The following is a 24,983-nucleotide window of genomic DNA, read 5'->3' as shown; positions in this document are numbered from 1 at the left end:
TTTCAGGTGTTTTTCTCTTCTCTTCCTTTCTTCTTTGAGGACCACAAAAAAGAGTAGAAAACATAAATGCTGATATTTAAAATAAAATATAATTATTAGGTAATTAAGAAGATTGATTTATCAGAAACAGTTATTTCTTTTATTGAAGATTTTGAAAAGTTGTTGTTCGAAGTTGTAATAGGATCTGTCGGATCTGCCTTTTGTTTCTTTTTCATCATAGCAGTCCATGTATTTTTATCTGAGATTATTTTCAGAGTAGGGGATGATTAATCCATATTTTCTGTTGTAGCTATAATGTTATTTTTGATAAACATAGAGGCGTCTTCTATGTTATTAAAAATTCTTATTCCATGTGATAAGTGAATTTTAATTTTTGTTGGGAAAATTAATTGAGACTTAACACCATTGTATCAAAGAGCTTTTGCAAGGAGCCAACAGCTTTTTTCATATCCATAGTTTTAGAAGAATAGTTATTATCAAATCTGATGACATTTTTTTGTATTTTAAAGGAGCTTTCTTCCATGAAGTATTGAATATTAGTTTTTTGTCTATATAAGAAAGAAATTTTATTATAATAGATCCCGGGGGAGATGTTGAAGAAGAAGGTGTTACGTATGACTGTATTGGCTCTTTCAATACCATAGAAGAAGCCTTCCTGAAGATTTAATATTTCAGGAATCCAAGAGTTTAGGGAGTAAGTTAAGTTCTCACCTTCAGATCCCTTAGAAAGACCAAAAATTTCTCATTTCTCTATTTTCAAGATTATCAATTTTGTTTAGAAACCAGGAGTTTTGTTTTAGTAAAAATTCAGTTTGTGTTTCTTTTTCTTTCAGTCTGCCATCAATATCATTTAAGGCATGTTTTCCATGTTGGATACTTTTATTTATTGCTGCTGTAACATTTTTTTAAAGAGAGCTTCTTTGAGACAGCTGCCTTTTTGATTTTCTTGTAAAACTTCATAAAAATCAGAAAATAATTAAGATTATTATGTATTATGTATTAGAGTATAACAAGAATTTTTAAAACAACTTCATTTTTTCCCTCTAAATAGGACTAAGTCTGCAGAGCTCTAAAAAGATGCTGTCTTCACTAGGCCATCTTAGCTCCACCCTGGGACAGTTCAGTTTTGAGTGTTTGCATCCATATGTCACCTTTATGTCCTAAGTCTTGTGCAGGGAGCATACTTGTAATGTACACCGCCTGTAAGATCTAAATGCTTTAGTATATTGGGCAGCCATTGGGCTATCCTTGACAGGAGATCCCTTTTGTAAAAGTACTGTGACAGTTCAGAGAAGGACATCTACTGTTCTGGTAAGATTTTGCACAACTGTACTTTCATATCTTGTGAAGTTAAGAAAAAGGGACAACCTATGTCAAAACAGATAATTTCCAAATGCTTGTCTAAGGCTATTACCTTTTGTTAATAGTCATCATGACTAAACTATTCCAAGCAGGTTTAAGGTCCACTGTAACAGGTCCTTGGCTTCATCTGTGGCCTTTTGGAAAGGGTTGGATTCTAGAAATATTCAACAAGCTGCTATTTGGTCCTCTGTACATATTTATAAATAGCACTTTAATCTTGATTCCTTCTTTAGGTCCAGATCAGGCTTTGCTAAGACCATTCCCCAAGGGGTTCCTGGACTCTTCTCCTTCCACCTCTCTAATGTAGCTTGCTATGGTAATCTACCCATATAGCTAGGACTTCTGCAGCAGTGATCAATATGATGAACATTAAACAGTTGTGCAAGTAAAACTTATAACAGTAGATGTTTGAATGATCACTGCTGCAGTAGCTGCTCTCTGCCTTCATCCATCCTCCTCGCTTTTGGTGTGTTTTGTATGCCAGGGTGTGGGCATGTACTTTTTGTTGTTCCTAGCATTGTCCTTTCAGGGTTTAGCCTCCCTCACTCTATTAGTAGGAAAACTCTGAAGGCCTTTGCATGCAAACTTTTCTTTTATTCAGCTCAGCTGGAGCTGCCTGACAGTTTGGGGGTGTGGAAGGTGCCCTGCAGCTTTGGAAGCTTCCGATCTGTTATATCCATGGCTGGATATAATGCATATAACTAAGGCTATTGCTGCAGTGATCATTTGAACAGCTGCTGTTCATTAAGTCCTGGGGAAAACCAACCCCCCAACCTAATAATCCAACCCTTTTCTTTTGCATCTAAAATAGTGCCATCCTCCCTTATTATTCCTCTTCAGTGTAATTTATGATATGGACCTTGGTCAGAAACATTGGCACATTTTATTATTGGATGACTGGTTGAAGAATTTGTTGCCAGCCAAATGTTTATTTACATTTAGATGGGATAAAACACTAGGGTGGTTGGTTTAACCATTATAAGAAGGGTGATGGTGTAAAGCAAGCCTTAGGACAGCTTACTTTGGGGGGGGGGGCAATTAGTTAGAGGATGCCAACCTTGTGGTTGATGCCAACCTTGTGGTCAGTGTAGTTTTTGTAAATGTGTATGTAAAACTGAAAGTTTTTCTTCTACTAACACTTCTAAGGTCTTCCAAGTGAATGCTTTTGAGAATTGTAACACGGACTGGGTAATATATTTGGCCGCATGTAGCTCTTCAGCACTTTATATTGGGCAGACATCACACCCACTTAAGCTGAGGATCTCAGAGCATCCTAGCAATATTAGACGTGCACAACTGTCAAATGTCTTGTTTAAACATACTCTGAAACATAAAATGGCCAGGTTCCAGTTTGTCATAATTGATAAAATTACATTAAATAAGAATAATAAGGGAGGATGGCACTATATTAGATGCAAAAGAAAAGGGCTGGATTATTAAGTTGATGGGGTTGTTTTCCCCAGGACTTAATGAATCTTTATAGCTGGCCAATCAGATTAAAGCATTGAGTATATAAATTGTTGAATGGTATGGTTATAATTACGCACTGATGAAGGCTGTGTAGCTGAAACCAGTTATGTAAGAATAAAGTTGTCAAAAGCAGAAGCCTGATGCCACTGCTTTTCATCACTGAAGACTGAGTGCTGGCTGTTCGTTGTGGTTGTGGATTATTCAGCCATGCACCTTGCCACACTTACATAACCTTTTTGTTTTCTGGTTCAAATTACAATCCCCCATTCCTTTTAACCTCTAAGATCAGGAAATCTGGCGAAAGCCAAAATAATGGTGGGACAAAGACCAGAATCGGGGACAAATTTTAAATGATGCTCTTATAAACTTATAAAGTTGCTAGAATAACAGAATTTGTGTTAGTGTGCATTATCTGAAGGATATGAAGTCTGAAACTCAAGCATATTTCCTTATTTAGTTACTTTAGTTGGGTGGCCACCATGGTGTAGTGGTTTGAGTTGTCACCTCACAGCAAGAGGTTTTACAGTTCGATTCTTGGCTGGGGTGTCTTCTGTGTGGAGTCTGCATGTCCTCCTTGCAGTCATGTGGGTTTCCTCTGGGTGTTCCGGTTTCCTCCCACACTCCAAAGACATGCAGCACGTGGACTGGACGCTCTAAATTGGCCCTAGAAGTGAGTGTGTGTGCAAGTGAGTGATACAGATGAACTACTGTGGCAGGGCTAGCCATTTGGGCGGTGTAAACCGTGCTCAAGGTGATTGCCACTGTTGAAGTGACACCCTGACCCCATGTGCAAAAAATGGGAAAAGGAGTTGAGGATGGATGGATTTAGTGACTTTAGTTCTCAATGATTTGCCGGGAAACCAGAAATTTTATGAAGAACAGATCAGAAATATGAGACAAAAATCTGGACAGTGAAGATGTATGTAGTTCACGAAAGAAAGATCACAAGGGTTACCCCGCCCACTCAAGCCTCGTTATTATTGCCTCTCTCCCCCTTCTCTCAATTTTTTTTAATTATAACTCCTTAAAGTTTTCAATTCAGAGCATGGTGTCTCCCACTCTGAGTGGGACATCCTACCTCAGACATTTTCCTTGGTCTTCATTTTCACCTGTCCACTACTACAACTAGCCCCCCCCCCCCCGCATTGTGACTTGTGATGTTATAACTTCTATCTGCTCAGTATCCCCAGGACTTTTCCAACCTATATAGTACTGCATACTTGTTTACTCTGCCCTTGTCTAACCTAAGTTCCTGCCCTAAAATCTCACTGATAAAAAGTATGTATGACCATCAGAGTTCTGCAGTTAGAACCAAACCACTGCCCTCTTAAAGAAGATGACTTCAGATGAACCAGCCATGTTACAGCAAATGCCTTGATAAGCTGGTGATAAATGATAAAAAGTAACAAAACCTCTAAACATCTTTCATGTTTAGTACACACGTGTACTGACACACACGTGTGCACATACATGCTCAGAATCAGATGCACCCACATGCACAGAGAAACGCACACAAGCACGCATACACAAGTGAGTAAATGCGCACACACACACACACACACACACACACACACACACACACACACACACACACACACACACACACACACACACACACCCACACACACGCACCCTAAAATATCACAGAGTGCAAATACTTTTGTGACAGCCTCTACCCTTCCTTCCTTCTTCCTATGGGAGTAGAACAGGATTGTTAACCAAGCAATAGCTTTATTTCTGCTTTCACAAGTAACTTTTAAAGGCAAACAAACCATAAACAGAAGTTCTGTTTAATGTCTCATTTAAAAACTTCAATTGCAGAGCCTCTGAAGAGTTTGAACTGACTGTATATCTTCATTTCTGAACAAAAGAGGATCTTCAGAACACAACGATTTTGCAAGTTGTCTCTCGTATTCCCTATTTTGCTTGAGCTTATTTATTTTCATAAAGACGTTGTCCTGTTCGATTCTCAGCTAGAGCGTCTTTTGTGTGGAGACATGCGTGAATGGGCGTACCTTCATTGAAGGTTGTGCGTCAGGGCTGGCAACTCGGCACGTAAAAATCTACTGCCAATCATTAGCGGACCGGAGTTTCGCTGTGGTGACCCCTAACCGGGAAAAGCCGAAAGACACAACAGCAGCAACTCCAATAGCCAAGCTGCTACCTTCTTTCATGTGTTCTGTTCCTCAGTCAAATACTCATGAAATTATTGAAAAAAAACCTTTAAGATCACAATCACTACCACACTAATTTCTAGGGGGATAAACTGGCTTCTCAGTCAAGTAATAACTTTATATCAATGACTATAGTACTGGGGATGCACAAGCCAGTGCATTTCTTTGTGCCGGTCGCAAGCCCGGATAAATGGGGTGGGTTGCGTCAGGAAGGGCATCCGGCGTAAAACTTCACCAAATACTTCATGCAGACACCAGTAAATATTTCCATATCAGATCAATCGAGGCCTGGGTTAACAACGACCGCCACCAGTACTGTTAGCCAACAGGGTGCTGGCGGAAATTGGGCTACTGTTGGCTGAAGAAGGAGGAGAAGAGGCAGAAGGCATGGCCGAAGGCAGGAAGAGAGGAAAAAGGCTAGGACTGTGGTAGTGAGGGTCGGAACTGACTGTTGGCAATATGACTGGTATAGGGAGAGAGCTAGCCGATATGATGGACAGAAGGAAGGTTGGTATATTGTGTCTGCAAGAGACCAGATGGAAGGGGAGTAAGGCTAGGTGTATAGGAGGTGGGTTCAAATTGTTTTATCATGATGTGGATGGGAGGAGAAATGGCGTAGGAGTTATCCTGAAGGAACAGTATGCTAGGAGTGTTTTAGAGGTGAAAAGAGTGTCGGATAGAGTGATGTTTATGAAGCTGGAAATTGATGGTGTAATGATGAATGTTGTTAGTGCATATGCTCCACAAGTTGGGTGTGCGATGGATGAGAAAGAAACATTTTGGAGTGAGTTGAATGAAGTGGTGATGACTGTACCCAAGGGTGAGAGAGTAGTGATTGGAGCAGATTTCAATGGGCATGTTGGTGAAGGGAACAGTGGGGATGAGGAAGTGATGAGTAGGTATGGTGTTAAACAAAGGAATGCAGAAGGTCAGATGGTAGTGGATTTTGCGAAAAGGATGGACATGGCTGTGGTGAATATGTATTTTAATAAGAGGGAGGAGCATAGGGTGACATACAAGAGTGGAGGAAGATGCACAGAGGTGGATTATAGCTTATGTAGGAGGGCCAGTTTGAAGGACATTGGAGACTGTAAAGTGGTGACTGGGGAAAGTGTAGTTAGGCAGCATAGGATGGTGGTTTGTAGGATGACATTGGTGATCAAAAAGAGGAGGAGGAGTGTGAGGGCAGTACCAATGATCAGATGGTGGAAATTGGAAAAGGGTAATTTTGAGGTGGAGTTCAGGGATGAGTTAAGACAGGCACTGGGTAGCAATGAAAAGTTACCAAATATCTGGGTAACTACAGCAGAGCTAGTACGGGAGATGGATAGAAAGGTGCTTGGTATGAGATCTGGACAGAGGAAGGACAACAAGAAGACATGGTGGTGGAATGAGGAAGTACAGGAGAGTATACAGAGAAAGAGGTTGGCAAAAAAGTGGGATTGTCAGAGAGATGAAAGTACGCAGGAGTATAAGGAGATGAAGTGCATGGCAAAGAGAGAGGTGGCGAAGGCTAAGGATAAGGCATATGAAGAGTTGTATGAAAGGTTGGACACTAAGGAGGGAGAAAAAGACCTGTACCGATTGGCTAGACAGAGGGACAGAGCTAGGAAAGATGTGCAGCAGGTAAAGGTGATAAAGGATAATGAGGGAAACATACTCACAAGTGAGGAGAGTGTGTTGAGGAGATGAAAAGAGTACTTTGATGGGTTGAAGAATGAGAGGGAGAGAAGGTTGGATGATGTAGGGACAGTGAATCATGAAGTGCAATGGATTAGCAAGAAGGAAGTAAGGAAGCTATGAAGAGGATGAAGAACGGAAAGGCTGTTGGTCCAGATGACATACCTGTGGAAGCATGGAGGTTTTAACCAGATTGTTTAATGAAATCTTGGAAAATGAGAGAATGCCTGAGGAATGGAGAAGTGTTTTGGTACCGATTTTTAAGAATAAGGTTGATGTGCAGAGCTGTAGTAACTACAGATGGATTAAATTGATCAGTCACAGCATGAAGTTATGGGAAAGAGTAGTTGAAGCTAGGTTAAGAAGGGACGTCATGATTAGTGATCAGCAGTTTCATGCCGGGAAAGAGCACTACAGATGCAATGTTTGCTCTGAGTGTGTTGATGGAGAAGTACAGAGAAGGTCAGAAGGAGTTGCATTGTGTCTTTGTGGGTTTAGAGAAAGCATATGACAGGGTGCCAAGAGAGGAGTTGTGGTATTGTATGAGGAAGTCGGGAGTGTCAGAGAAGTATGTAAGAGTGGTACAGGATATGTACGAGGGTAGTGTGACAGCGGTGAGGTCTGTGGTGGGAGTGACAGATGCGTTTAAGGTGGAGGTGGGATTACATCAAGGATCAGATCTGAGCCCTTTCTTATTTGCAATGGTGATGGACAGGTTGACAGACAAGATCAGACAGGAGTCCCTGTGGACTATGATGTTTGCAGATGACATTGTGATCTGTAGTGAGAGTAGGGAACAGGAGGAGGAGACCCTGGAGAGGTGGAGATAGGCTCTAGAGAGAAGAGGAATGAAGGTCAGCAGGACTAAGACAGAATATATGTGTGTCAATGAGAGGGAGGATAGAGGATGCAAGGAGTAGAGGTGGCGAAGGTGGATGAGTTTAAATACTTGGGATCAGTAGTTCAGAGTAATGGTGAGTGTGGAAGAGAGGTGAAGAAGAGAGTACAGGCAGGATGGAGTGGGTGGAGAAGAGTGCCAGGAGTGATTTGTGACAGACTAGTACCAGTAAGAGTGAAAGGGAAGGTCTACAAGAGAGTAGTGAGACCAGCTATGTTATATGGGTTGGAGACAGTGGCATTGACAAAAAGGCAGAAGTTTGAGCTGGATGTGGCAGAGTTAAAGATGTTAAGATTTGCACTAGGTGTGACGAGGGTGGACAGGATTAGGAATAAGTATATCAGAGGGTCAGCCCGGGTTGGACGGTTTGGAGACAAAGCCAGAGAGGCAAGATTACGTTTGTTTGGACATGTGCTGAGGAGGGATGCTGGGTATATTGGGAAAAAGATACTAAGGATGAAGCTACCAGGTAACAGGAAAAGAGGAAGGCCTAAGATAAGGTTTATGGATGTGGTAAGAGAGGACATGCAGGTGGTTGGTGTGACAGAGCAAGATGCAGAGGACAGGAAGAAATGGAAACAGATGATCCGCTGTGGCGACCCCTAACGGGAACAGCCGAAAGAAGATGATGATGATCAATGACTATAAAAATGATGTATACAGTAGATGTGTGGTGCTCAGAATCCATATTCAGGTCTCCGTCTGAGATCGTCCAAAAGTTCTGCAAGTTCTTTTGCATAGTTGACTGAACATCTGAAATCACACCATGCTATGCTACTCCTGTAACAAAAAAAAAAAAAAAAAAAAAAAAAATATGAACTCAGTCCCCTGCTTCAAATTCCATTAATTTCTGTGTCTGTAAAACAGTATATTGACTGTCATATCAGAGTTCTTTGTATTTTTTTTCTGAACGCCTGTTTCTGTACTAGCCTTCTACACAAACTGTGAAAACAAAGGCCTTCATCTTCACATTGTGGATATTCATAGAAGTGGATGCTGTAAATTTCTCTTTGGACACTCCTTCCAGCCCAATCTCATTTGCTCACTCAGCTAGGTACAGTGAGATCATTTGGGAAGGACTACCCCCTTGCTTCTTTGATTTTGAACACTCCTACCAGTCCCATCTCATCAGCTCTGTGTACAGAGAGCATTTTGGAAGGCCATCCCTCTTAGTTTCTTAATCTTGAATTATCTTCTGTTTCCTCCCTCTCCATTTTACACCTTATTCAGCTGCTGTTACGGTAACTGTGTTCTACCTACGTTATTCCCTTATTTTGCTTTGCTGTGTGCTCTTAAGTTCAAGTTCTCTTATACCACTGCATTTATTACTGCTTGTTAGTAGCCTGATTAAATGTATCTGTTACTTTAAGCATCTTAGTTTTGGTTTTAGTACTTGTGTTTCAGGCCAGTTACTTTACATTTAAGGTTTTTGTGGTCTACACTCCTTGTAGACAAACCGTTATCAAAACACTCTCCATAAGTCTGCCAGGTATTCAGAACACTATGTCTGGACAATTTCTGTCAGTTTCTCTTGCTAGCCTGGTCTACATGGGCATACTGAGACAGTGTAGCAACTGCCTCATGTTCACAGATAGGCCTCTTCACCTAGCACATAATTCTTTTACTTGTGAGAAATGCATCTACATCAGTAACCTGTAATCCATGCTCTCTTGCACCACAGTCAGTACTCCTGACCAAGAGGAGAGTGCCAGCACAAACACCACACCACCACATAACATAACCAAGCGCAACACACATATGCCCAGGTCCTCAATAAAACCTTACCTAAACAGCAGAGACCTCCAAAACACACTCACAAACATTCCACATGCAACATCAAACACATCACATACAGCAGACAACACACCAGTGTCTCACAAACACAGCCATAAGGCATAACAATAAATCAATACTAGTCATTGCTAACTCTGTTGTGAAACACACTGATGTCCCCCTCACCAGGCTCGACCAGGTGACTGTTATGGTCAGATGTCTGCCCGGTGCCAGATTCCACCACATCACGCATGCACTTCAGTCTCCCCACAACAGGTAAAAGTATGACGGTCATTATCCATGTTGGTGTGAATGAATTTAGACATACCTCTCTGGACCACATGAAGAGAGACATGATTGAGCTCTGAGTATGTGTCCCAGGCAGGTATGACCCTAGCTCTAAGCAACATCCTACCTTCACCAAGAATAATACCACAATACCAACAAAAAACAATTGACTTAGTTTCTGGTGTCTTTCCAAGGAGATCTAGTATCTGTCTGCCTGGGATGGCATGGTTGACAGGCCTCGATGCTTTGCCAGAGATGGCCTCCACCTGTCACCACTGGGATTCATGATCCTGACCAAGGCTTTCGCCTCCCCCATTGTGCCTTTTTAGACAGTGTCCCAAACACAAATCTTCCAACATAAAAGATCTGTCAAAAAGCAAATTGAAGGTCATGCTGCTTAAAGCTAGGAGCCTTAACCTGAAAATGCACTCACTGGAGGCTCTTCTTACACTGGAAGATGCTGATGTCTGCGCGGTCACAGAAACTTGGTTCAGGGCTGCAGAGAGCACCCCTGTCTTACTAGGCTATACCTCATTCCACACATTCCGACCCCAAAATGAGGTAGGAAAAATAAGGGTGGTGCATTCTCTATGTTCAATAAGGACAGGCACACCTCCAGACTGGTTTGCCACCATGACGCACTGGAATTACTCCAGGTGCAACTGACCATTGGCAAGGAAAGACACCCATCCAAGTTATATCCAGCTATAGACTCCCCTCTATGACTCAGGACACCTACTCCTCCTACCTAAACCTACTTGACTCCATCAAGGTACCCCTTAACACCCTGATCCGTGGTGACTTCAACTATCCCACCACAGACGGGGTGAACTACTCTTGCAGTAATGCACTCCCTCAATGATTCCTTGACTTCATCAGTTCTAACACACTACACCAGCTCGTCTCATTCCCCGCAAGGGGAGATAACATTCTGGACGTGGTTCTCAACAACATGGGCGACTGCTGCACCACTCCCATAGTATGTTCCTCCCTGGTGAGATCAGATCATCGGACTGTCTCATTCGAAGTTTCTAGCCCACCCAACCCCCACCCCCAATCGTAACAGGCTAAAAAACTTCTCAAAAGCTGACTACAACCTCCTAAGAGAGGATATCAGTAGCTTTACACCACTGCCCCCCTCAGAGGATGCAGACAACTATGCTGAACAGTACGCCAGTGCAGTATACAAGCACCTGTACAACTGCATGGATTCAACATACCCAACAGAACTAAAACCTGCTCCTCTATGAAACATAAACCTATATGGTGGACAATCTCTATCAGCAGGCTTTACAACAAAAGGAAGAAACTATTGTCCATGGGTAAAAAGGCACAAATTCCAAACTGGAAAAACCTCCCTTTTCAGCCTCAACAAGCAAATTACGTCACTAGTGAAAACCTCCAAAGCTAATTATGAATTGAAACAAGCTTCTGAAGCAAAGGGAAACCATAAAGCCTTCTTCAGTTATGTTGGGAACCTCCATGGCAAAGCACAGATTTGTTCTGAATTAGTCCTTAGCGTTACCACTTACAATGATCCTGTTGACTTAGCCAACCTGCTAGCAGATAGTTTCAGTGCAAACTTCACCCCCCATCCCCCCAAAGGCCCATTCGACATCCACACACCTCACATCTCTGTGAATCAAGTGTTAAAGGCCCAATCCAAAGCAACGAACATGGCTTCCATGGGACCTGATAGTATCCCAGGCTGTATTCTGCCCCATCTCCAGCAAGAACTAGCTTTGCCATTGAGTACCCTGTTCAACCACAGCCTAAGTTCAGGCTTCATTTCAGCTGAGTGGAGAACTGCCATTGTCATCCCCTTGCACATAGGTGGTGCCACTACTAACCCTGGAAACTATCATCCCATCAGCTTGACAAGTCTGATCTGTAAAGCAGTGAAGCATATTATGGATCTCATAAACAAGGACATAGACAGTCTCCAAGCACTTGACCCCCCCCCCCCCAAAATTCGGATTCTTCAAGGGTAGATCTTGCCTTTTGAACTTGGTTGACTTCTTTGAGACTGTCACCAAGGCCCTGAATGAGGGAAAGTCAGTACATACAGCTTACATTGACTTGGCCAAAGCCATTGACACAATCCAGACACAATCCCCCACTCAGGCATCATCGAAAAGCTAACAAAACTTGGTGTTAATCCCTGTCCCATCAGATGGGTGGCCAACTGGCTCACTGACAGGACCCTCAAGGTCAAAATAGGTGCCTCCATCTCCGAAAGCAGACCTGTCAGTAGTGGTGTTCTCCAAGGATCTGTCCTGGGACCCCTACTGTTTGGCATATACTTCTCAGAGGTCCAGGCAAAGACAAAGGGCCTGTGGATGACCACGTTTGCAGATGACTGTAAGTTGGGTGCTGTTATTGATTCCCAAATGATGTTAACAAACTGAAAGAGGGTCTCGCAACAACAGATGACTGGTAACAAAGTCAAGGCCTTAAGTTAAGCAAAATAATGTATTATCGCACCATTCAGCAAAAATATGGCCCCTACTGATTACCACATCAATGGCAACCCCCTAAGCACACAACCTGTGGTGACAGACCTTGGGTACTCAGGTTGACAACAGTCTCGCATTCGACTATCATGTAGCAGCAGTGGTCAGAGAAGCCTTTTACTTGGTTCATCTCATAAGTAAAGAGATTGCATCCAGAAAAAAAGAGGTTATTACCTCTCTGTACTCCTCCCTCATTAGGCCAATAATTGAGTATAACGCCCCATTTGGTATGTACCTCTCCAAGCACCTGCACCAACTGGAAAGGCCACAGAAATACCTCAGAAAGAGAATCCATGGCCTCCACCACCTGTCCTATCTGGACAGGTTCAAATCACTATCACTCTACTTGGTATCATACAGATTGCTTAGAGGTGATCTGTGTCTCGCCTACAAGGCAATATCGGACCCTGTCCTACTAGAGATGCTGCATATCCGTAAGTCTAACTGCTCGTGCATTACCCACTCGAAAGGCCTAAATCTAATGTGTGGCATCAGCAAAACCTGCTGGAGAGACAGGTTTGTCTCCCAGAGGCTGCCCAGTCTCTGGAATAGACTTCCATACAAGTACCTCGCTGACCCTCTTCAAGCACAACCTTGATGAGTGATGGGAAACCACAAATTTGTCCCAGGGGTTCTACCTGTGTCCCTCATTGACAGGGGCGACAGGTGCTGATGAGGTTTCTTTTTTGGGGATAAACTCTTTGCTAGGCTTGTAAGCACCCCAGTGTATTAGCCTAATAACCTTCTGTGATTTTATGATCCTCTATTACATAAGCAGTCTTGTTCCCAAAGTGAATTCATTGTAAGAGAGAGAATAAAATGAGTTTAGTCTTTTAACAAGTTGTTGTACAACTGTCCTGGTGCACTGCCTTGTTGTGGTTGTACAACTATCCTAGTGTACTTCCTTTTTACGCAACAAACCTGACATACCTCTACAAGGTACTTTTATGGTACATGTCTTGCTAAAGAGGCATTTACTAATACTAACATTTGTAATATTTTTACCCAGGATAGACAGGAAGCTACAGTATTTATGCGTGCCATACCTTTACCAAGAATTACAAACCAATTGTTTTGCTTTTATAGAGGAAGCACGATACTGCTATTACTAACCTTGTAGTGCTTGGAAATCTAACCAAGTGATATAATCTGCCCTGGTGGTGACCCTTCTTGAATAAGTTGGTACACTTGTGCAAGGCAAGCTGTCTCTTTCTGAGTAAAGCATCTGTCTGTACTTCTCCCTGCATCACGTGTTCACATGTATTTTCTAATACTGTGGATAATTGCAAGCTTATTACAAACAGTTAATTTCACATTTTTGTTGAAAAGTATAGTGATTCTAGATATTTGCCCATGATATAAAAATGTCAGTCAGCCAAGGACTTTGTCTACCACTGGTACATCATGTCCCTGTGTGACATACAAGCTCATGGAAAGCTTGAGCGCCCAGATTAATGAGTGATTTGTTGCAGGAAATGTCAAACAGAACGTCTTCGGTGCTTGCCTTTATTATTATTCAGTAGACTGTAAGTAGTATGCACTTTACTCTAGATTCTCATCAACTCTTTCTTTAGTTTGAAATATTTTTTCTTCTCACTGCTACATCTGTCTTGAGGATAATAAACCATTGTCCACTTCTGTCATTAAGCTGTTAATTTTTAAACTAATGTACGTCTCAGCATTGTATCTGCTTATCCTAATCTGTTACGTTTTGTCGTTTACCGTTCTCCTGTTGTAAGTATTGTATCACAAAGTGTTTATCACTATAACACAGAAACCTGAATTACTTCAGTAAAGGAACATTTACTTGCAGCCTGCTGCACACCCACCTGGCTCCACTTAAAGCTCTTCCACTTGATGAAGCAGAGTGGACAGTCCAGGCAGAGTAAGGACCATTTAGAGCAAAAAGAATTGAAAACAAACCAGCCCCTCGGGTAACTAAAAAACGAAGCAATTCATGCAGCTTAGGAAGCCTGGAAGTCATGGCTGCAAAACAGTCTCAAACATCCCTGCAACAAAATAGCTAGTTAAGGAACAATAATAATGTATAAAACAGGACAAATAAAGCTCATTATAGCAACACCCAAAATTCATCTTCAAATAATCCAAAAAAAAAAAATTGTGGAAGTCAATAAATATATTGCTCAGTCCTAGAAAATCAATCCAACTCAGCCCATCCCCAGCCAGTAACTCCCAAAGCTTTGCTTCACGATTTAACTCAAATTTTATAAATACAGTAGCCTCCCTTCTACAAAAGAAAACTACAATTCCAGCCATCCCTCTCAAATCACTGAAGCCACAACAAACCTTCATGCCAGCTTCTATAATTAAAAAAAAAAAATCTACGCAACCTTAAAACAACAACTACTGCCTCTGACCAACTTCCATTTGAATACCCCAAACTTGCTGCAGATGGCCTTGCATTTTCTGTCTTGATCCTAACAAACCACTCTGAGCAAGAAAAACATGCTCCCACCTTATGGAAGAAATCTTATATAATACCTCTCCATAAAAGTAGGTCATTAACCAAGCTTACAAACTGTAGACTAGTCACCATTATCACACCCTTATCCAGAATCTTCGAAAGATGTGTTCACTCTCAACTTACCACGCAGCTACTTGTCATAACCTGCCCTGTCCCTCACAGCATGGTTTTTATACCCAGTCACAAACAGCCAGTGCCCTTCTAAGATTCACAGCAACCTTAGCCTATTTCTGGATTTATCCAAGACATTTGACACAGTCGGTCATCAAATTCTCCTGACTATATACTCTTCCTATGGGCTATCACACTGCTGACTTAACTAGTTTCTTAATTATCAAAAAGAAGAAAAGTAGCAACAGTAAGGGAAAGAACAGGCAAAAGCACTCCTGTTAGTAACTGATCACAATTCCTTTAATGGCATAAACATTAAGCCTTTTTGTTCTTTCAACCTGAGGACTTCATCAGAATTCTCCATGCTTCAAGCACTAACCCAGAAATCTTTCTTCTCCAAAGAAGCTTGGCTTGACAATTTGCAACTCTTCCTAAATCAAGAAAAAAAAAAACTTTACTGGTTCTGTTCACCCTCAACTCTCCTCCCAGAAAACTGCCTTTAACATACTGTCATCCAGTAAAATCAAACAGAACTGCTATAAGGCACCAGACTACCAGGTGTTGATTATAGGTGACCACCTGAAATTTAATCTTCACCTTCAGCAAGCCAGGGAAAGCCTGAAAAGGAGCAGCTTGTCCAGCAAATCAGGCCGTCCCTGTAAACAAGTGCAATAAATGCATGAATGAATGAATGTGTGTGCATATGTACTCCTGTATCATGTATTTATTTTTCTGTAGTCTGTGTTTTACTTCCGACTTATCTCTGCCCCTGATCTGCTTCTGAAAAGGATTTCTGAGCCCAGTCAGACTATCCTAGTTATCAAATAGAAATAAATAAATAAATAAAACAAACAACAGCATTGTAGAAGATTTTATCATCTTTGCAATTAAAAGCAATTGTATAATAGCTGAATGAAAAGGAGCAAAGGAGGCTTTTATCAGTTTAGCTTCCCTGTTAGACACTGCACGGGGGCCTGTTAACCAGTTTAGCTTGTCAGTTAAAGGCATTGTATGTTAGCTGAATAATGTGGAGATGCTGTTATCAGTTTGGACCAAGCTAGACTGGCACCAGAATATGAGGCTGTATTGGATATGACTAGAGTCAAGTGGAAGTCCCTGAAAGGCAGATGGACAGACAAGCAGACAGCTTACAAGTTTTGTTGTACCTTTTCAGTTGTATGATTCGGATAGCAAGTCATAATTACCATATGTCACAAAATACATACCTGACTTTTATACCAATTGCATTTAAATATGTGAATTTGGAAATGGTAATTAAAAACTGAAACTTACATTGTCTGACCATAGTACTAGTGTTTTCTGTTTTGATCTTATGGCACTATTGCCATGATACAAAACCATGAAGTTAGCACAGAATATTAATGCTATGAGCTGTTAAGGACCTACTTGCTGTAGATCCGTGTTTGATTCCCTCAGCCTTCATCTGCCTATTGTTTGACTCTGAGCAAGTCATTTTACTTGACAGTGGTTGGGGGGGGGGTCCACAGTGGTCTCTTGGTCCTCATGCCTACCTAGTACATGATTGCCATACTTTACTGTGGCATTTGACAAACTTCTGTTTTCATTTGTAATTTACCTTTAACATAATATTTGATAGACTATTTTTATACTACAGATATTGAAATTGTATTATTATGTAGTAGAGTGATGGGAATACTTTGTCAGTATTGAGTAAATTAGTACTAAACAGGTAGTTTAAGACTTTTTATTCTTTTAAAGTTTACTCCGTTTCCTTCGCAGGTTTGTGAATTATGTTGATTTCCACCCCAGTGGTACTTGCATAGCAGCCGCAGGAACTGACAATACCGTGAAAGTGTGGGACATCCGCATGAATAAACTCCTTCAGCACTATCAAGGTAAATTATGCATTAATGTATGCAAAACATGTTGCACCTGATATCTAAAAGATATCCTTCTGACATGATGGCTGTACCTGCACTGTGCTGGTAATACCTTTTTCTAAATGTAAAAGTTGAATGTAATACAGTGTGTCTGCCCACTAGTACAGAAGTTGGATTGTCAGCCTGAGAGCTATATCCACAGAAGAGGAATATGGAGCAGGAAAGGATGAACATCCCAAAGGGAGGTTTCTCTCTCTCTCTGTCTCCACAGAGGAAGAGAAGACAATGTGCAAGTGTGCCAGAAATCCCTGGTGTCTGCTATGGGTACCAGAAGCCTGCACATATGAGGTTGTGTGGACATGGTCAGATGCATGACCCGCAGAACAGCCAAACTGGGTGGTCATTTTAACTGGCGTCTATACCGAGTGCAGCACCTGAAGATCTCACTTTCCTGGCCAAGCTGCACCCATAAATACTGCTGCAGGTCTTGTCAGTAGGAATCAGGACGCCTCCCATTAGGGAGTTTCCCTTCCAAGGAATGTCAAATACTCTTTAATTTAGTGCTTTCGTCAGGTAGAAGACTTCTTCAGAATGAATCAAATCAGTACAACACAGCTTAAATAGTACCCCTAGCCAATCATAGGTTCATACTAGGCTATCTGCCCTAGGGCATTTATAAGCCTAGCCAGAGTGTGTTTGGCTTTCGCTACCCATTTTAAATGAATTTTGCTATGCCCTTTTTCGAGGTTAGTATACTGTGCCTCTGTCTAACAATGACACAGAAGTGATACCCGGGGTAAACCTACGATCTCCCATCCACTCATCAAGATTCCTCTTGAAGAGAGTCAATGAGGGACTCTGCCTAACCTGGACTGGGATTTTATTCCAGAGTGAAGGGAGCCTCTGGGTTATGAATCTGTCCCTCCAGCATGTCCTATTTATTTCAGTGCTGAGGTTCAAGTCTCTCGAGCGTAGCTCGATGGGATTTGGATTTTCTGAGGTGCAGCATGTCCATTAATTCCGGGTTGGACATGGCTTTATACGTCAGGCACAGATCACCTCTGAGCAGGTGGTATGCCACTGAGTAGAGCTGGAGTTTCTTTAACTGGGCAGCATATGGCATCTGTTTGAGCCCTTTGATCCTCTTGGTAAGGTACTTTTGGGATCTTTCCAGTTGCTGCAGGTGTCTGGTAAAGTACATCCCAAAAGGGGCATTGTACTCAATTATGGGCGTGATGAGGGATGAGTAAAGAGGCACGATGACCTCCCCTGATCTAGATGTGAATCCCTTCATGATTAGGTGGGCTATATAAAATGTTTTTCTAACCACTTTGGCCACGTGGTTTTCAAATGAGAGATTGCTATCAACTTGGGTCCCCAGGTCCCTAATTACTTCTTCTGTACTTAATGGATTACCACCTATGTGGTAATTTGTGGGCACTTTGTTTTTGCCAAAGGGCAAATACAGTGTGCCTGCCCACTAGTACAGAAGTTGGATTGTCATCTACAATGCCTGAAAGCTATATCCACAGAAGAGGGATATGGAGCAGGAAAGGATGAACATCCCAAAGGGAGGTCTCTCTCTCTCTCTCTCTGTCTCCACATAAAACAAACATTATATAATTTCCTCCTTGATCAATTACAATAGTCATTCCTAGTAAAACATATATATATGTGCAAAACATTTTTTTATAAAAAGAATAATAAAGAATATATATAAAAATATTAGCAATAAAATACAAAAATTGTTATGAATATAAGTGTTAATATAAGAGGTATTTCTACCACCATTCATAACATAAACAAAGATTTCAATCTCAGCATAGGGCACATAGAAATTCTGTCATTGAGCTTGACGAGCATTTAATTTAATTTGCCACTTCAGTTCCATAAATTCTAAAAAGTCCTCCACTGGTCCACCTCGTAACCCCAAATCATCCTGCTCTACTATAAAAAATTTAAAAGCATGGTTAGGATAGCAACTAATGTGTTTATAAAGTGCATTTATTTTTTCATTTTTATGTTTAATGTCATAGAGGTGTTGGTAAATTCTTAATCTAAGTGCATTCTTAATTTTTCCCATATAATAAAGTTCACAGGAATCGCCCCTTTACTATAACAATAATATTTTTTCACAGTCTTTACATATCCATAATTGTTTATTCTAATATTGGTAGTATCCATAATGTAGGGGCATTGAGGACATCTTCCACACTTAAAACTGCCACCCTGCTCCAAATTTTTGTTTTTCCTTTCTAAAAGTCATTTAAATGAAATGTCCTTTTTATACACAACTATAGGTTTAATTCCTGTTTTTCCTGCACTTCTAGATCAGAATTAAATATCCTCCAGTATTTATTAATGATGTTCTTAATCTCATAAAAATTTGAAGTAAAAGTAAGAGTTAATGCACGTCCAAAACCCAGGGGCCTACATTCTCTGTCAATCTCTCCATTCATATTACCCTGTGTTAACAGAGAGAAAAAATGGCCACTTGTCCTTTTATTCTTAACCTCATTGGCAGTATCATTAACAAAGTCTTCAGAGTATCCTCTCCTTAAAAAAATATCTTTCATTTTCCCACATTCCCTATTAAATTCCTCAGGGTCAGAGACCATCCTAGCCAATCTCACATATTGACCTTTTACAAGGGCTTTCTTTTAATGCAATGGGTGCCATCTCGTAAAATGCAATGAAGAATTAGAATAAGTCGGTTTCCTAAATAACTGGGAGGTAAAACATTTCCTTTCATAATCTTTCCTGATGGTAACATCTAAATAGCTCACATAATCCAATTCTTTGTTGATGGTAAATCTCAAAAAAGTGGTTGTACCATTAATAAATGTGAAAAACCTGTTCAGGTCATTTTCACTACCTTTCCAGAACAGAACAATATCATCTAGGTATCGCCCATACAATACCCATGAAGTCCTGAACTCAGAATTAAATACATACAAATCCTCCCACTGCACTAACACAATATTAGCGAAAATTGGAGCACAACATGCACCCATTGCAACTCCTTGCCTTTGTTTAAATAAATGCCCCTCAAAAGTAATAAAACTGTTCTCAAGTACAATTTCCATACAGGTCTGAATTGTCAATATAGTATCATGATCAAATGTGCTGTTACCACGTAAAAAAATCATAAAACCACTCAAGGCCTGTTTGATGTGGTATTACTGACAACAAGTCACATAGTGACTAGGATAAGGTCCTTATTAAACATCTCCTGCTCAATTTTTCTAAGGAAGTCCCATGAATCATTAATTATTGAGGTACGACTATCAAGGACATGTTTAACCTTATTGTCAATAAATTTAGCAATACTGAAGGTTTTTGATGCCTTTGCATCTACAATTGGTCACATTGGTGGATTAGAAATACATTGCATCAAAAGAAAGCCCTTGTAAAAGGTCAATTTGTGAGATTGGCTAGGATGGTCTCTGACCCTGAGGAATTTAATAGGGAATGTGGGACAATGAAAGATATGTTTTTAAGGAGAGGATACCCTGAAGACTTTGTTAATGATACTGCCAATGCGGTTAAGAATAAAAGGACAAGTGGCCATTTTTTCTCTCTGTTAACACAGGGTAATATGAATGGAGAGATTGATAGAGAATGTAGGCCCCTGGGTTTTGGACGTGCATTAACTCTTACTTTTACTATAAATTTTTACGAGATAATATACTGGAGTATATTTAATTCTGATCTAGAAGTGCAGGAAAAATAGGAATTAAACCTATAGTTGTGTATAAAAAGGACATTTCATTTAAAGGACTTTTAGAAAGGAAAAACAAAAATTTGGAGCAGGGTGGCAGTTTTAAGTTTGGATGATGTCCTCAATGCCCCAATATTATGGATACTACCAATATTAGAATAAAAAATTATGGATATGTAAAAACTGTGAAAAAATATTGTTGTTATAGTAAAGGGGTGATTCCTGTGAAAGTTATTATATGGGAAAAACTAAGAATGCACTTAGACTAAGAATTTACCAACACCTCTATGACATTAAACATAAAAATGAAAAAAAAATGCACTTTATAAACACATTAATTGCTATCCTAACCATGCTTTTTAATTTTTTATAGTAGAGCAGGATGATTTGGGGTTACGAGGTGGACCAGTGGAGGACTTTTTAGAATTTATGGAACTGAAGTGGCAAATAAAATTAAATGCTCATCAAGCTCCAGGGCTTAATGACAGAATTTCTATGTGCCCTATGCTGAGATTGAAATCTATGTTTGTTATGAATGGTGGTAGAAATACCTCTTATATTAACACTTATATTCATAACAATTTTTGTATTTTATTGCTAATATTTTTATATATATATTTTATTATTTTTTTATAAAAAATGTTTTTGCACATATATATGTGTTTTACTAGGAATGACTATTGTAATTGAGCAAGGAGGACATTATGTAATGTTTGTTTTAGATGATTGGCTAGGGGTACTATTTGAGCTGTGTTGTATTGATTTGATTAATTCTGAAGAAGTCTTCTACCTGACGAAAGCGCTAAATTAAAGAGTATTTGATTTATTTTTGGTGGTATCTCTGCTTGCAGTGTTTTCCTTTGGGATTTATTTGGTTTGTGGTCGTTCATCTTTTCGAGTGTGTTCTTCCAAGGGATGCACTAGATGGTCTGTTGCGGAATGGCTGATGCCTTTGACATCAGCCATTCCGCAACAGACCATCTAGTGCATCCCTTGGAAGAACACACTCGAAAATATGAATGACCACAGAGGCATTAGATAAGGCAGGGACTGTTGGCAAGAAACCATGAAGGGAAATGGTGCCAAGTGAGGCTGGACTTGGTACTGAACTTTCTAAGTGTCATTAAAAGTAGGATGCATTTTGTGTGTTGTGCTATGATTTAACCCTGCCTGAAGGTGGGCGAAGGCAACATGCATTGTTTTTGAAAACTAACACTATTTGTAGGTAGCTCGTACATTTTTACCAGATGTGGTTGGGGAAGCAACATACACTTTTAAGGTTTAGCTTCTGTTCAAGTTCATTTAGGAAAAGGACACTTGTTGGAGATTGTGTTTGTTAATGCATGACTTTTCTCATTTAGTCTATAGCATATGAGTTTCACTGCATTAATGTCGCTAGTCATACAGTGAAGCCTGCTGGTTCTCTCTCACTCTGAACAAGTTTCATAATGTCGCCCAAGGATGTTCGATGAGATCTTGTACTTAACATTTTAAAATGCTGAAAATGGTTGAGTCACAGATGTCATGCTGTGCAGAACTCATTGAAGAGAGAACAAGTGGAAAACAAACATAAGCTTCACCTTTCCCTTTTCATTCAGTTATTGTGACCCTGGAGTTGGTGCATATAGAAAATGGGGGGGCATGAAGGCTTACCCCACATTGTACAGGATGTGTGCAGGGAGGCTTGCCGCATTGCAAAAAAATAATTGTTTTGTGACCACTGTTGTGTTGCTTGCTTGGGAGTATGATTGTTTGGAGCTTTAGATGTTTTAATTGCAAGTAATTGTGTGTTGATTAAATAACACTTGATTAGTTACAGTGAATTTGGTCAAGTATTTCCATTTTGTGCCATAAACGTCCAAGTAAACCAGTCTGTCATCTGTTAAAGAAGTGACTTATTGAAAAATGTCAAGTCCAAGCACAAAACAAACAAAAACTAAAAAAAAAATAAAAGCTTAATCAGAAGTCGGGCAGTTTACACAGATGACTAAAGCACTGAGCTGTTAATGAGATGCTTCCTATGTACCCAGGGTGCAGGGCTTGTTTCTTTCTGCCTCTGTTTGCCTACTGTCTGACTCTTATCAAGCCACTTAACAGGATATAGCTGTCCTGGGTCACCCCTGAAAAGGGACAGTTGTGTCTGCTGTGCTCACTTTTGTCAGCAAATAGAAAAAAAAAGCACAAGCTCCAAAAACCATGTAAAATACAGTGCAGTAAATTAAAAATGCAGTGCAGTAAATTAAAAATACAGTGCAGTAAATTAAAAATGCAGTGCAGTAAATTAAAAATACAGTGCAGTAAATTAAAAATACAGTGCAGTAAATTAAAAATACAGTGCAGTAAATTAAAAATACAGTGCAGTAAATTAAAAATGCAGTGCAGTAAATTAAAAATACAGTGCAGTAAATTAAAAATACAGTGCAGTAAATTAAAAATACAGTGCAGTAAATTAAAAATACAGTGCAGTAAATTATCCACAGAATTTGTTTTCTGGCAGAACTAAAGGGTTCCCACAATGTGAGAGATCCACAGTACATGCCACCAATTTACTCCTCTCCCTCCCCCCTTAGATCCTCCTGTGTGGTTTGGTTGTGGGTTTTGGTTTTTGTATTTATTATATTGTTTTGTTAGTTGGCAGCATGTGGTGGTGGTGGTTTTTGGTTTTGCTGGTTTTGGTTTTGACCTTTATTTTTAGGGTCTTGTGACATCTGGGGCAAGAAAGGGCAAGAAAGATTGATAGGGGTCATGACTTTTGTACCCGCGGTCCCCTGATGTCAGTCAAGCGCTCCTGACCGACGCCAAGGACAGCGGACTACCCAAGTGTAAGGACTGCAGCAATGTGGATCTTCGAACATCTACATTTATGGTAGGTACAAAACTGTACTTTTCCATAGAAGTACCTTAAACCTAACTCTAATGGTAACAAAGAAACAAAACCTCGTTACTAACCTCGACTTAAACCCTAACTCTTGGGTTCATCAGTTTGTACGAGGCTATCGACCACCATGGTCTTGTTAAGCCTAGTCTTGCAACCCAACCCACTTTTGTCCTGGTGTACACTGGACACCTGTATGGGGAAGGTATGTTAGTAAGGGGGTAGCTAAGGGTTATGTGGTGGGAATTATGTTAGTTTAGGATTAGTTGGCTTACTTTTGGCCTCTGTCCATCATTGACTTGGAGGTCAGACCACGAAGGAATTTACAATTTCCCATCCAGTGACCAAGGATTTGCTTGAAAAGTGTCGAGGATGAACTCCACTTCACGTGGATGGAGACCTTGTTCCATTGTACAGGATCCTTTGAGACACATCGGTCTCTCCAGCTTGTTTTATTTATGCTGCAGGCAAAGTTCAAGTCCTTAGATCTAATGTTCCTGGCGCTGTTTGTTTTGTGGATGTGCCAGAGGTCCATCAGAGATGGGTCTGAGGATGCCTTACATGCTAGGAAAATATCACCTCTTAGTAACCTTTAGGAGACTGAGTAAAGAGACAGGGCCTTACGGCAATCTGTGTAAGACAGGAGTATTCATACCCTGTATTCCCCTGATGAGAAGCCTTTCAGGCATTCCAACTGTTGCCTGTGCTTGGTTAGGTACATGCCAAAAGGGGACATTGGATTCGATGATGGGTATGGTAAGGGCTGAGTAGAGCAGTAGGGGGCATTAGATTCGATGATGGGTATGGTAAGGGCTGAGTAGAATGGTAGGGGGCATTGGATTCGATGATGGGTATGATCAGGGCTGAGTAGAGTGGTACTATAACTTTGTTGGATCTGGATGCATTACCCTTGTTTGAGTTGAACGGCATAGAATGATGTCCAAAAATTCACCTTGAGATTAAAGCTTGAGAGGTGTATCTTATCATTCATGTTGAGAACACACAACAATCTGGATTAGTCCCTTCTAATGCCAAGCTTAAAATTTTACCGTAGTAACATTATACTTGCTCTCTGATTTGTCTTTGCATAATATTGATATTATAATGTATTTACTCTCTGGCTTTGTTAATCATGTGCTTACTTTATGTTCATAGGTTCATCGGTAGGTACTAGGCTATCTGCCCTAGGGCATTTATAAGCATAGCCAGAATAGTTGGCTTTCGCCTCCATTGTAGACTAGATTCCTGAGCCTCTGTCCAGCAGGGCCATAGAAGTGATCCCAGGAGTAAATTTACGATTTCCCATCCACTCATCAAGATTTCTCTTGAAGAGGGTCAGCGAGGGGCTCTGCCTAACATGGACTGGGATTCTGTTCCAGAGCAAGGGAAGCCTTTGGGATATGAATTTATCCCTCCAGCATGTCCTGTTTATTGTTGTGCTAAGATTTAAATCCCTGGAGCATGTGGCTCTAATGGAATTGGTTTTCTTGAGGTGGAGCATGTCCAACAGTTCTGGGTTACACATGGCCTTGAACGTCAGGCAGAGATCGCCTCTGAGTAGGCGGTAAGCAACTGAGTAGAGCTGGAGCTTCTTTAGTCGAGCTGCATAGGGCATCTGTTTGAGGCCCACGATCCTCTTGGTGAGGTATTTTTGGGGTCTCTCCAGCTGTTGCAGGTGTCGGGTAAGGTACATCCCAAATGGGGCATTGTACTCAAGTATGGACCTGATGAGCTATGAGTAGAGGGGCACAATGACTGCTGTTGATCTAGA

General features: G+C 40.7%; 1 protein-coding gene across 1 annotated transcript in view; it reads left to right on the top strand.

The window, feature by feature from the left end:
* POC1A (POC1 centriolar protein A) overlaps positions 1 to 24,983 on the top strand; it is a 1,972,436-nt gene that overhangs the window by 468,141 nt on the left and 1,479,312 nt on the right. The window contains exon 6 of the mRNA XM_044078845.1: positions 16,516 to 16,631. Coding sequence (XP_043934780.1) covers positions 16,516 to 16,631 — 116 coding nt within the window. The remainder of the gene's footprint in view (positions 1 to 16,515; positions 16,632 to 24,983) is intronic.

The sequence above is a fragment of the Protopterus annectens genome, chromosome 7.part1 (assembly GCF_019279795.1).
Source record: "Protopterus annectens isolate FY-2018-M chromosome 7.part1, PAN1.0, whole genome shotgun sequence".
In the NCBI taxonomy this organism is placed as follows: Eukaryota; Metazoa; Chordata; order Ceratodontiformes; family Protopteridae; genus Protopterus; species Protopterus annectens.
Note: the sequence above shows the minus strand (reverse complement) of the source record. Positions and strands in the feature narration are given on the sequence as shown.